The sequence below is a fragment of the Apteryx mantelli genome, chromosome 10 (assembly GCF_036417845.1).
Source record: "Apteryx mantelli isolate bAptMan1 chromosome 10, bAptMan1.hap1, whole genome shotgun sequence".
NCBI lineage: Eukaryota > Metazoa > Chordata > Aves > Apterygiformes > Apterygidae > Apteryx > Apteryx mantelli.
In genome coordinates, this window is record NC_089987.1 from 21,401,895 (window position 1) to 21,416,123 (window position 14,229).

General features: G+C 55.1%; 1 protein-coding gene across 1 annotated transcript in view; it reads left to right on the forward strand.

Annotated features, from left to right (window-relative positions):
* The first annotated feature begins 1,817 nt into the window (after window positions 1-1,817).
* Window positions 1,818-14,229, forward strand: part of NECAB2 (N-terminal EF-hand calcium binding protein 2) — a 123,638-nt gene continuing 111,226 nt past the window's right edge. The window contains exons 1-2 of the mRNA XM_067302913.1: window positions 1,818-2,018; window positions 9,929-9,953. Of these exons, the coding sequence (XP_067159014.1) occupies window positions 1,818-2,018; window positions 9,929-9,953 (226 nt within the window). The remainder of the gene's footprint in view (window positions 2,019-9,928; window positions 9,954-14,229) is intronic.

Sequence of the window (14,229 nt, forward strand, 5' to 3'; positions counted from 1 at the left end):
GTATTTAAATGAGGTAAAGCTGTTTTTCATATTAGTAAGAAATAATTTTGGCAAAAGCACAGAAATAGCAAAAAAAACCCAAGCTGAATAATGAATTTTCATAGCACATGGAAAGGAAAAGTCACAGAAGAACCTTATTTATAAATTTAGTCAGTAAATTGTTCTAAATAACTTAGGCATATAGCAATCCTAACCTGTGCGTGAATAACGGTCTGAATTAGCCATTTAGCAGAGGGATGCCCAATGGGGAAAGAAGTGTATGAACAATCTGAGGATTCTAAGTGCCGCAAAGAGTGGAATAATTTGAGATGTGAGGGGGCACAGGTAGATTGTCATCATAAACTCCTTAATCTTGTCCCGTGAGGCTGCTCGACCGGTGGAGCCGTCTCTCTGGGGCTGCGTTGCTTGCTGGTGCGCCTATGGTAGCAGACCAGACCCTCTTCCCTTGATCCTCTGTCCTCAGAAGTTTAATTTTATGGTAGAAAACCATCTTTCAGCAGCAAGCGAGCTGGCAGTGAGCACTCGGATCTCCTCTGGCTCCTGGTAGTGGGATCCAGTCGCCCTCCACCACTTCCTAGCGTGAGAGCAATGAGTGTGTAGGGAATGGGTCCACCAACGCCTGGGGCAAGGATGGTAAAAGACACGTCTTGCCTTAGATTAGCTTTGCTGTAAAACCAAAGTGGGGATTAAGCGGTGCTTGGATTGCGTGCTACCCCCTCCAGAGAGATGAGCACCCCCGTAAATGCACGCAAACCCACTAGCGCGCTCCGGGAAGCTCCCGTGAGCCCTTGGAGCACCCCGGAGGGCCGCCCTCTCCCCGTTAGTTTGCACTGCTGGGAGAAGGAGCGAACGCTGCGAGGAGGGCGCTGGACAAGCGGGGGCTGGCGCCCGGGCACCCCAGCCTACTGCCGCTCTTGTGCGCCCGCCCGGGCTATTTATAAAAGCGTTTCGGGAGCCTCCAGCCATTGCGCACTTGCTGCGGCAGAGAGAACCAGGCTCCCGCTCGCTTTCCTTGGAGCAGCAGCTGCGAGGAAACTGTGTGTTCCCCCACATTTCAGTTCAAACACAGAAGTTTCACCCTGGTTTGCCTGAATAAAGAGCAGCCGGTCAGAAGAACTGGCTAAATAATACCGCCACCACGTAGGCACAATCCAGTATATAAACTTTAACGAGTCACTGGTTGCTGGCTTGCTTTCTTAGGCAATAGCGGATCGGGCGTTTCGGAGCAATGATGCCGTCCGTGCCTTCCGGGAGATGGGGCGCAGGGCCTGGCGCGGGCAGCTGCCGGTGGGCTTCCCGGAGGAGCGCCGGGCTCGCTGGCCTCTCGGCGCAGGGATGGCCGAGCCGGGGGCACCAGGCCCCGCGGGGCCCCGGGAGCTGCCCGGAGCCGGTCTGTGACCGCTCCGCCGGGCAGAGAGGTTTCCAGCGCTGCGTTAAGGTCCTGGTAAATGGGAAGTCACTGAAGGGGGAACGTGTCTTTCGAGGTCGGCGCCCAGCCGGCGGCCCGTCCCTGCCTTCTCCAGGCTCTCCGTTTGGCAGCCTCGGTGCGCTTCGGGATCCAGGCGGGGAGCACGTCTGCGGGCGCAGGGCCCCTCCGCAAACCGGCTCTCGCTGCCGGGGGGGTCCCGCTACCCCCCCCCCCCCCCCCGCGGCGGCGCGCAGAGGCGGCGGCGGCGCTGGGTCCCCGGGGCGCCCGCCCCGCCCGCTGCCTGCCGTCGGGGCGGCGTGGCCGGGGGAGGGGAGGCGGCGGCGGGGGGGAGGAGGAGGAGGAGGAGGAGGAGGGAGCCCCCGGCTCCGGCATGAGGCCGGGCTGAGCGATGTGCGAGCAGGCAGCGCGCTCCTGCCGGGCCGGCGTGCACAGGCTGCTGCGCAAGCCGCCGCCGCCGCCGCTGCGCGGGCTCGACGGGCTGCTCCGCTGGGTCGCCGCCAAGATGAGCGACAAGGGCGCCGCCGCCGAGCGGCAGCTGCTGCAGCCGGGCGCCGCCGCGCCGAGGAAGGGCACCTCGGTCATCCTCGATGTGAGTTGGCCCCGGGGCGGCGGCGCGCGGGCGGCACCCGGTTCCGGCGTCCCCCGGACCGGCGGGGGGTAGGGGGGCGCCCCGGCTCCTGCACCCCGGTGTCCCCCGAAGTGGCTGGGCGTGGGGGCACCCCGGCTCCTGCACCCCCGTGTCCCCCGGACCGGCTGGGCGTGGGGGCACCGCGGCGTCCCCCGGACCGCCTGGGCGTGGGGCACCCCGGCTCCTGCACCCCGGTATCCCCCGGACCGGCTGGGCGTGGGGGCACCGCGGCATCCCCCGGACCGGCTGGGCGTGGGGCACCCCGGCTCCTGCACCCCGGTATCCCCCGGACCGGCTGGGCGTGGGGCACCCCGGCTCCTGCACCCCGGTATCTCCCGGACTGGCTGAGGTTGGGGTGCACCCCGCGCCCTGCACCCCTTGGACTGGCTGGGGAAGGGGATGCACCCCGGCTCCTGTGTCCCCCAGACCGGCTGGGCATAGGGGTGCCCCCTGGGTACCCCATCCCCGAGTCCCCCATCCCCCGGACAGGCTGGAGATGGGGGTGCACTCCAGCTCCTGCATCCCATTTTCCGGGTCCTACATGCCCCCAGACCGGCTGGGCATGGGGGTGCACAGTGTGTCCTGCAGCCCGGTGTCCCTCAGGCAGGCTGGGCATGGGGGAGCACCGTGGTGTTGCTCAGGCAGGCTGGGCATGGCATGCACCCTGGATACTGCACCCTGGTGTTGCTCAGGCAGGCTGGGCGTGGGGGTGCACCCTGTGTCTTGCTCCTGCCCGCTCCCCTCCCTGGTCTTGCACTCCGGGATCCCCCGGGCTGGCTGGGCACCGTGATGCACCTAGGTCCTGCATTGCCTCCAGTCCTGCACCCCGTGGCAGGTGGATATGGGGGTGCACCCTGGGTCTGGCCCCCCAAGGGGCTGCGGCTGTGGGAACCCGTTAGGAGGGAGGCAGGCAACACAGTCCCAGGTGCCTGTGAGTGGATCAGACCTGGGGATCCCTTACCTGGGTTTGGGGGACAGGCAGGGGTGTGCTTGGCTCCTCAACTGTGGTTATCTATAGACCTCCCAAATTAGGGGTTTAACTAGGCTCTTTGCACTTACATGGGATTAGGAGAATGGGGTGGAATAAACTGGAGTGCAAACGGTGCCGTTACATAGTCTTCCCATCTGTAGCATCTAATAATTAAGCACACACATCTTCAGTTTTGCAGTCTTCTAGCTTAAAAAAAAAGTGTAGTGGATTCAAAAATAAGCTACTGATGGCATTGGTTGTAGTAAAGGATAACTCACACTCTCTTCCCCCGGTCGAGCGTTAGGCAATAGCATCTCTTCCAGGCAAACCCTTGTGTTTTCCAAACAGTCTGCTGGAGTGTGACACTTTCTGTGGTAGGCATTGGCATGGGCTGGTGAGTCCGCAACTCGTTACATGTGTGAGCGGCCGGCACTCATAGGCCTTACGGTTCCTCACGTAAACTGCCTTGGCTGTATCTGTCGAGCTGCCAGAAGCAGCCTGGGGAGCAGAGCGAGCAGTCGGTGGCCGTGCCCCGTGCAGCGGGACGGGCAGGCAGGCTGCTGCAGGTGGGAAAGAAATGCCACTTAATGGGGAAGCGAAAAGGACAAAAGTAACAATTGCACTTAGGTTTTTTAAGTTAACTTTTCTTTTTCTTTTTTTTTTTCCCCCCCCTCCATTTTCATGTAGTGTAACAGCAGCCTGTCCTAAGATTGCTGGAATCTGTCTTGAGAGCATAAATACAACTGGAAGGCAACAATTTGGTTTATTCAAAAGCTTCATGAGTTAGGGCTGTCTTTCTCCCAAGACAGTATCTTATCTGTTCAACTTTACCTTCTTTAAGGTACACTTCTTTTGGGCATGCAGCTCCCAATCCTTTTTCCCTGTTACAATGGGACTTAGAGTCCTTTCCGAGCTGCTGAAAGTAGAAACGGATGTTGGAAATGTAAGGTTTGAGGTTTCTTTTCCCTTAGAACTTGCTTCTCTCTGTTTTTTTTTGTTTTGTTTTGTTTTCCCCTCTAGTTATAATAGAAGCTCCAAATTACGGCTTTACTATACCAGGCTCTTCGTGTGCACCATGAGACCAGCCTTTAATACACAGAATTTAGCAGCAGGGGAGCGTGCATTGAGGTTGACTTTCACACATTAACAGGAGGGCAGCAAGGCTCATGCTGAATCCTCAGGGGTGAGAACGTACTTTCCCGTCTAACTCCTTGAGGTCCCTTATGTCCCAGTCTGCCTGGTGTCACCCTTGATGACGGCTCGGGCGCTCTTCGTGCCGTGCCGCGGCGCAGGAGCGCTGTACGGGCACGGAGCAGGGAAAGGAGGCAGAGGCAGAGCCTGCCTGATGGGTTGGTAGGAGGTTTCCTACCCTCCAATCTCCCACCGGAGGAGCAAACCGGTGGCTGTTGTGTAGCAAAACTGAGGGCTGAGGAATAATAAAATAGGACTGGGAGTTAGTGTCTACCATCCATGTGCATGCTGCTGCTTGGAGGATGAATCTTAGCTTAAGGCTATTTTTTCAGTATTTTTCTTCTCTTTGTTTGTGTCCTTTTAGGTAAAGGATTTAAAAAAACCCACCAAACACTGAGTAATGTTTATTGGTGCAGCTCAATCAAGGGATTCAGAGTGTAAGAATAGCTAAAATTGCAGGCTAACTTTTTGAAACCCCAGGTAATAAACTGATGGAGAAGATATGTAAGTAGTAAGCACTCCCTAAAATAGGCAGCAAGTAAAACTGTTGAGTTGTAGACACTCTTAGATGGCGGTGGTAGAGCAAGCAGAGGTGATGTCTCCCTCTAGAAACCTTGAAAACATCAGTCTGCATTTACTGAGCAGCTGTTGCAATAGCGGTCAAATCAACAGAAGGTCTTGGGGTGGAGCGAGGGACGTGTGCGACTCCTGTGTTCACCCTCGAGTATTCGGTTTGGGGTGCTCACACGCCTCGAGTTGCCGTTGCACCAGGGTGCCCCAGCTGCGGGCGGCAGTAAGAGCCGAACGCTCACGGCGGCGGCGTGTGTGACTTGCTATAGGTAGCTGGTGCCTATCTGCAGCCTCTGATACTGGATCGTGGTAATGCTGCATCCTCTATTTGCCTTCTGGGCTGCTGGAAACACCCTCCGCAGGCTTCTGCCTGCAGCCGTGAGGACAAAACCCCATTTTCATTTTCATTCCAGAGCAAATCTGCAAATATCACAAGACTCAGGAAAATATTGCGGAAAACCTGTATCGGTTCTTATTTGCTGTGTGCAAGTGAATATACGTGCAATATAGAATGGAGGTTATTGGATACCGAGGTGTGGGAAATGTCTAGTCAGATGGGTATTACTCTATCTGGGAGTACTTCAATATGTATTTACAGGCTCTTCTTACTCATCTTTTCCTCCTGCCTTCGTCCCCATCCTTCTGCCGTGCGTTAGAAGAAAAGGAGCGCAGCAACCGAGCTCGCTGCTGAGTCCCGCGGTAGAAGCAGGGCACCTGGGAACTGCAGGGAGCGTCAAAGCCGGTCGGTGGCAGGCAGGCGTGCCCTGCCTGGTGTGCCGGGGGGTCCCTCTGGAAAGAGCTCGTGTCCTTCTTGGCGGGTAGAATAAGGACCGGCCCTAGGTGCTGGTGATGGCCCTGCGACGGGCGTCACTCTGCCTCCTTTCTGGCGTCGTCCGCAGTGACACAAGGTCTTGTGGCTATCGCTTTCCGTCTTGATTTTACAAGCCCCTTGAGAAAGCAGGGCTATCCATTTCAGGTCGGACGAGCCTTTTAGTTTGACCTGCTCTGTCTCTTGCTGAAAGAGGCCGATTCTGACCCTTGAGTGTCTCTTTCCTCCTCCAGCAGGATCACTTTCTAGCTAGCTCTCCTGCCTGTGGCTCTCCTTGCAGCCTGTGCTACCTGGCCAGCCTGGATTTACACTTCTTCTGCCCCAAGGAATCGAGGGAGGTGCCTGCACAGAAGATAGAAAGAACTTGGTTTGTGCCAGGAGGCAACTGCAAATAGAGAGCGAGGAATTGGCACCGTTTTCCCACTGCTCCGTCAGTGACGGTTCACGCTATAGCCCCAACTAGTCACACTGTCCTCGCCACAGTCAGCTCTGTGTAATCCCCTTCTCCGACCTTTTTTCTTCTGTTATTTTCGGTTTATTCACTCTCCTTGTTGTGTCCTCGTTTTCCTCCTTGCTTCGCCGAGTGAAACGCGGCGGCCGTAGGAGAGCTGGGTGCGTGAGCTGGGTACGGCGGGAGAGCAGCGGCCGAGGGCTCTGGACAGGTGTTGCTCCGATGCAAGGCTGGCCGTGTCCTCACCTCGTAGCAAAGCTCATCCTTGCCAGCCGAGAGCTGCTGGTGACTTGTACAAAACCCCCTGGATTGCCGCTCAGGAGCGGAGCAATGCCACGAGACCTGCGGCTCTGCGGCAGCCCGCTCCGGGCAGGGCGAACAGCTCAGGACGGGACAGTGTTTCCGCCCCAACGGAGTATTTCTGACTGAAGCCCCCAAATCCAGCCTTTTTCCTGTCCGGGGACGGCCCGTTAGCCTGATCACATCTAACGCTATAGTCAGCAGCGCAAAGCTTCGCTCGCTCTTTACGCGCATTAGCCCCAGAAAGAGCAACATACAGCGAGGCTGTAAGGGAGCAGTTTCCCAGGGGTGCCCAGGATTAGAGAGCAAAAGGCCATACCTGACAGAAAGCCTCATCTCGGCCCCCGCGAAGACTTGCAGCGAGAGGAACGGGAAGGCACTACAGCAATGCAGGAACGTAGTGGACAGATTAAATTTTTTTTTTTTAAATGTTGTGCTCTCTATTTTAAATCAATATCATACTAAGCTGCTAAAGGAATAATGAACTCTGCAAATACTGTAATAATTCTTTGGCTTGTTAGGGGTATGCCTGGGTGAAATTAATAAAATTGCCAAGAAAACCTCAATTAAGTAACCTCCAGCCTAGCAGGTTCTCATCCAAGGGCTTTGAGAAGGCGGAGCTGAACGTTTAAACTCTAACCCATCGTTTTTTTCCAAGCTTATTATTATTGCTAGCATTTCAAATTGCTTTACTTCTGCCAGCCAAACATGTGTAGTAGTCTCTTGAGAGAACAGCAAAAACGTGCGTTTTTTAAAAAAAGCTATTGGAGGAAATCTCGTAAGAGGCTCCTGGCTCTTACCAAGACGGAGCTTGTGTGCATCCGCAGGCTGGTCAGTGGAACAAGGCGCTCCCGCAGCCGCTGCCCCGAGCCACTTCGCTGCTGAGCAAACCTAGCGCCGGTGATGTTACTGGGGTCCTCCTCCCACGTCCTCCCCGGTTCCTTGGGATCCTTTTTCCCTTGGTCCTAGCTCAAATCGGTGCTCCCCTCGTGGCCCTCCCGCGTCCGGCCTCGTGCCTTCTCCCAGAGCCCCTTCTGGAGGGCAGGACCTAGGGTAGACCCAAACTTTGGCACTCTTGCCACCGCTGGTGTGTAGGAGGGCGTTATTGTTTGCCATGCTTCCGCTGCTCTAGTGTCCAAATCCTGCGTTTTCACATAAGAAGTGCTTTTGGCAACGTTACCAAATTATCGCCGAATGTATTATGTCTCGGCAGCCCCTTGAGGTTCATTCCAGTTGTTCAGACCTGGATATACTGCCTGTCTGTGTTGACAAAGGATTTGGTCTTAAATTGCTTTCACTCCTGGAGTCCTGCTTAAAAAAATTTTTTTTCTTCATTTTTATGTGCGAATTTTTGGCGGTCCAATTAACCTGGAAGAATAAATCTTGCTCATCAGCAGCGAACATCACACAGCTTGATCCTGTCAAATAAACCTTGGTGGGGAAGCCTAGTTATGTGCCCTTTCATAAACCTGTTGGTTTACAGATAGTTTCTGCTGTCAAACCAGTTCATTATCCCGTTGTCATCCTTTCTCAGAATATCAAGAGGAGTTAAGGCCCTAAAAAGTTGCTTTTTCTTTTGCTCGGAGACTTCCTTGCAAGGTTGATGGCTCCACAGAGCATCAGTGCAAGCAGAGTGCCACGGATTGCTTGAGCCCTTCTCCCACTTTAAGCTACGCTTTTCAGCTATTATTTTTGCCTTTCTGCTCTCCTTCTGACAGTTGCGCTTAGTGGGGTGGCTGTCTCCCACAGCACCTTAAAATAGATATTGCTGCTGTTATATTAGATTTTATGTAATGTCTTTGTTTCAGCGCAGCGGGAACGGTAACCAAAGGATGTGGCAATGAAACAGAAAAGAAACTGCAATAATCAGCATCTAGAAAGAAAAAGTTCCCGGTCTGGAAGGGCTCGCTGGGAGGGAGCAACTGGGGTGTCCAAGCCAGCAGAAGAGGAATATTTGGCACTACAGGCAGGGCAAACAGCCCCCTTCCAAGAGGCATCCCGTGTCTGGCCAGCCCTTCAAACCCCGCTTTGATCAGGTCCGTAAGGACAGAGATAGACAGGATTTCCCCCCCCGTTTCTAACTGTTCTCGAAACGAAGGTCAGCCCCAGAAGGAAGGAGGTTTTGCAGAGGCTCCTGGCCGCTGGGGTGGGCGACGGGGTCCTGCTCCCTCTGCGCCCCCGAATCGGGCACGCGTTGGTGCTTCGGGTGGGCACGGGCGACGCGGAGCATGGGCCCAAGCCCCGGCCCCGGAGACCTCTCCCGAGGGAAGGTTTCTGGAGCGGGAAGAGATTGCAGTTCTGCTGCCTAAGCCTGAGCGCACACCCTCGGCTTTGCCCTGTGCCGCCCGGGAAGCACTTTGGGCAGAAGAATGATTAATGTTGCTTAATTAAACCATATGCACTTAAATAGCACATTCTGCGGTTCAGTCTGTCTCTTGGGTTCCTTTTTTGGTGCAGCAGTTTCTCCGCTGATATATATATTTTTTTGTAATGATTTTATGACCCAGAAAATCCGAGATCCCATTTCATGGCTGACTCTGCTCTGTCCTGCTGGTGCTCTTACTCCCTCCGCAGGGAAATCTCTTTGTGCAGCCAAAGCCTCTGCTCCTGCTCAAATTAATAGGGTCAGGTCCAGAGAGATGATGCTACTGTTTTCCCCTTCCTGCCCAGTTTATGAGCACCTTAGTTTTTCAGTAATTTATGGCAAAACCTGTGCTCATGGTCAGTCTAACCTAGAGGATTTTCGCCCTTGCAAGAGGCTATCGCTATTAATTGCATTGTGTCAGGGGGCTATTCCTGAGATTAGACTCGTCGGAAAAAAAGCCGTTGTTTCTGCTGGCTTTCTCCCTGGCAAATTCCACAGTAATACATGTTATTGCTGGTTTTCTCCTGATTCCTGTCTGTGGGCTGTTTTCTCCACGCTGTAGTCTTAAATCTAAATATAATCTCCTTCCCACGCAGGAAACTTGCTTCAGAAAAAAAAAATAAAAAAATTGTAAATAATTAGTTTCAGAAGCGCGGGGCTGTGAAGCATAGCTTAGGTGACGTTATCGATGCCGGAGCCGTTAGCTGGGCTCGCTGGGCTGCTCTTGCCGCTGCTTGGTCACGCTGGGAGTTTGTCCTGTGCTGGCTCCGTGCTCCCTGCTCCCTTCTGCAGGGGAGGCGGGGAATAGGGGAATCGCTCAAGGCATTTACCGTCTGATTTTGTGTTCTCTCTATTTTCATTCCCAAGCCAAACAGTGCTGATAATAGAGGAAAACCGTTCAAAGGGGACTTCAGCTCTGGCAGGAGCGTCCGAAAAGCAGGGTCTCGGCGGCGCCGGCCCGGCAAAGTCCTGCCTTCAGCCACCCCTCCGGCGGCGGCGGCTCCCGCTTCGCCCGGCGGGTGCAGGGAGGCACCCGAGAGGCTCTGGGGGCTGCAACGCCTTGCCGGGCCCCGGGGGTTGGGCTGAGCTTAGGCCTGGTGGTAACAGCTTCGCTGAAACCGGGGGGAAAAAAAAGACAAAAAAATCCTTCAAGTCAAACAACATAGTAAAAATTCTCTCTCTCTTTTCATTCTAGATTTTCAGAAGAGCTGACAAAAATGGTAAGTCTGTATCTTTCCATGTCACTTTTTTGGATCAAACTTTTGTCAGTATTACTGTTTTTTTCAGATAGTAACATCTAACTGTGTTGTTTTAAGCGTCATTCGGTTTACCGAGCGTGACACTGCTACGGTTTGAGCCTTTGCAAAGGTTTCATGGTATTTGGGTGGCTGAGGCATTCTCAGCACGGACGTGATGCTAGCGTGCAAGATCGGCCAGATTTGGGGCAATTTCACAAGCCTCAAAGGAACATTTTAAAAAAAACGCAGCTAAGTGCTAACAGAGGATCCATCTATTGTTAATTTTGGAATAGCTTTGCAAAACAGACCCAGTTTGCGAAGATGAGTAGCTGGTTGGTTGCTGGAGGGTTGTTGGGTGCTTGTATCAAAGAGCAACATGTCTTGATGGGTATTTTCGGGTTCTGCCTGTCCAAAGCTGAGCAACGTCACTGAAGCCTAGTAGTGGCCTTGGATGGGGAATAACACAGAGGGCACATGACGTGATTTGGGATCCCTAAAGGAGAGACAGTTATGGGGAAAGACACCTGGGGGTCCAACCCCAGGAACAACTCTATCCACCTGGAAAGCATGTTCATTTTAGCTCCTGGTGAAAATCCCCAGAGCTACCCTCTGCTCTTTCCCTGTTGTACACAGGAAAGTTAAACCTGCATCAAAACTGTGTGCGCTGGGACATGTGGGAGCGGAGAGGATATCTATTTGTCCCATACTGGATTTAAAAAGGAGACGCCAGGTTTCTGGAATGAGCTCGCAGGTGTGATGGCCGCTCCCAGGTAAAGAGCGGTGAAGGCTGCTGCGAGCCAGCTGGCACACGAGCAGTAAATGCCCGGTTAGGTGGGCATTTGGTAACAAAAGCTGGCGCTGCGGTAAGATATGCAATTCCTCCCGTCACGAGGCTGAGAGCCCCGGTTGGCTGTGCGACGCGAGGCGAAGGCGGAGGGGGCTGCCGGGAAGCGGGTGGCGATACCCGGAGCACCTCACGGGGAGAAACGCGTTCGTGCGCTGCGCACCCAGAGCATCGCGCTTCGTCGCCGCACAGCCGCTTAACCGCTGCGTAAGGGCAGAGCGGTGGGTTTTGCCTGGTGACACGTCAGCAGAGGCCCCCGCGTGCTTTCTGCTGGCTCTTTGCTTGGCCCCGCGGAGCCGAGGGCCGCAGTTGCCAGCTTTTAACCAAGCCTTACCTGACACTTGCTCCAAATCAGGAGAAGTCATTCTGATGGGGTTTTTACTCTGCAATCGTCAGCATCTTTGCTGCAGGCAGACACCGAGCTAAATTCGGGGCTTAGCTGTTACCGTCGCATTTGGAAGTTGACGGTGCCGCTCCAAAGTTAGACTGGTGAAACCGCTCCTAGCTAAGCCCGTGTTTGGCCTCCCTCCCGCAGGAGGTAACTTCCGAATTTCCAGTCTGCAACTTCCATTTTTTCCCCCTGTGCACAACAGCTGAACGCCAAGCAGTGATTTTCTTCGGTAACACCTGCTACTCCGCTGAGCAAAGCTCAAATGGTTGTAGTTAGGTTCAGTGGCTGCTTTCCCACCTCAGCTGAATGATGCTGGGCCTCTGTTTTAGTCTGATTTGGTTACTTCTGTAACAGCTGCAATGGGACTGAAGAATCAGAACTGGGAGAAGTACAAAACCTTGTTAATGTTTTGTCTGGACGTGCGAATAGAGCAGCTTGGGAGTTATTCTTGAAGCCTGGGTGTTCCTTTCTCATGGCCGCGTAGCAGAGGGACCCTGCTGACTGGGAGGGGGGACAGACGTGTCCCTCCAACCCCTCGAGGAATGGAAACCTGTCATTTAGGGTTTTACACCATATCACAAGGTTGTGGGGGATTAACTTTTTTATGGTCCCTCAGCACAGGGACAGGTCTCCGAATTTGGCAGGTGCCAGCAGCAAGACACAAATCTGTTTTGCGCCGTGGGTGATAACCTGGGAGCAGGACAAGCTGCAGCCTTTGGCCTTGCTTGGTCCTTTCCGGTAGTGGAGCATCCGAGAAGGCAGATTTACCTGTTGAAAGCTGGCGCTTTTTGTGGGCCAGTTCACTCCCTACTGCTGAAACCCGTCTGAGCCTTCTGTTTTTGCAACCTTATACCTTATGCTCTGTCACTAATGACAGGCAAAAAGTCATCTTCCTGTGTCTTAGCAGGAACAACAGGCGGAGGCCAAACCAGGTATTTCTGCTAGCAAGGGCAAACCCGTTATTTTCCCCTGCTCCCCGAAACACTGCCCTCATCTCAGGACAAACAAGTCCAGCTCCTCCACCGTCGTTTCCTCCCTTTGCAAGACCAGAGCTAGTGGCTGCAAACAGCAGGCTGCGTCGCTGCAACCTTGCACGAAGGAGACGACAACCGGCCACTGCAATACGGCGCAACGTTTCCAAGCATTTTCTTGTCCTGCTCATTGGACTGGAGGGAGTCGGAGCGTGAGCGACGTGGCAGAGGTCAGCGCCCTGGTGCAGGCGTGCGGGGCTGCTCGCCTGCCCGGCAAACGCGCCCTCCCGGGGCCAGGGACCCCAAACAGGACGTCCACGCTGACCTCTGGCCAAGGAGCCGTCCCCGTGCCTGGCACTGCTGTGCCGGGACGGACCGTTTGGCGCTAAGGGGGGACCCGGGGTTTTCTGCCCCGGCCGTGAGCGCGGGGCGGCGCGGAGGCCCGTGGTCCCGCTCGCCTCCCGGCAGGCTTCCCCCGTCGTGCTGCTGGCGGAGCCCGCGGGCGCTGCCAGACAGCTTTGCAGCCAGCGTTTCACACAACAGGAAAAGCTGTTAATATTTCCCCGATTTCCGGCTGCTCGCTTACCAGCTGCAACATCTGCTGTGCGAGCGAGCGAGGCGGCACCGCCACCGCTGCGGGGAGCGGCGATGGCCGCGCGGGACACGCGGGACGTGCCTCTCCCTCTCCTTACCACGCACGGCAGAGGGGGCTCCGCGGCAGCCCTGTCCCGAAACGCTGAAGTTCAGCCCCGCCGTCCCTCTGCCGGCGCCTCTGCAGGGGACAGGGGAAGCACCGGGCTGCCGCGTTCGGGTCTCAGCGCGGGAGAGAGCCGCCTGCCATGAACAGCCCTTCCCTGGAGAAGGAAAGGGCGGATCTTACACTGTTCAGTTAGTCTCTGGATCCCGGGAGACTGGAAGGGGCCCCGAGCTCCGGACAGGCTGCTAAAAACGCCCGGGAAGCCGCCGGGAAGGCAGCGCCGGCAGCTTTCCCCCAAAGTTGGCAACTCTTACTTTCTGTGGTAAAGCCGTTCTCACAGGCAAGAGCGAGCGCTACGGAATCGGGAAAAAGATGAGAGGGAGACCTCAGCTTTTGCTTGTAGTTCAGCTGGACGGCGCTGAGCCGGCCAGCACAGTGGCGGTTAAAGGAGAGCGGCTCCGAGCTCGGCTTTCGGATGCTCCGCTCTGCTCCAGTCGGCTCCCAAAGGCTCGCACGCAGCGGGCTCTCCCGTGGAGCTCGCAGCGCGCGCCCTCCTTCGCCGCTGCCTCGGCTCGCGTTATAAGCGACGGAGTCGTCTCGTGCAGCGTGCGGCTGGCTTCAGGCGGAAGAGGTCTTAAACCTGGAAGCCTTTTGGGCCTGGTAAAAGCAGCGTGCGCCTGCGTTCACGCGCTGTGGCTGGTCCGGACGTGGTACCTGCGGAGCCTGGTCGCGCGCGTCCAAGAGCCTCACCCCTCCTCATCGCCCCCAAGCTCTGCAGAATAAATTGTTAATTCACGTAAAACTGGGTGTTCTTGGTGCAGGGCGCTGAGACGCGTTACTGTTCCTGCAGTGTTCGTGCACTCGCACCCAGGTGATTTGATTCAGTCGCTCCGTGTACCGGGAGATGTCTAACGAAGCGGCTCTTGCCTGGCAAAAGCCGCCTTGCTCGCCGGTCCCAGCGCGGGAGTGGGACCCCGCGGCTCGTGTGAGTTAATTCCCCCGCTTTTCCCCCAGACGTAACACCCAGCAGCTGCAACAAGCCATACAGCTATAAGATAAACTGAGCAAAGCGTCTAGACAGCACACCTTGAAATGAGGAAGACATCGGCGAGGTCTGGATAAGCTGCCAAATGATCTGAAAATAAGGAAGAAGTGCTGGGGCATAACCTTTCGACAAGGAATAATTTAGCTAGCTCTAGCTGTGCTTTGCAGGGGCATGGCTGTTAGTCATTCAAAAGAATTTTTCTCTTCTGTGTAGGAGTGTTTTTCCTTTCTCTGCTAATAAATCCACCTACAGTCTTGTAATCCTCCCGGTCCCAGTAAACAATACTTAATCGTTTAATTGGCATGTGGTA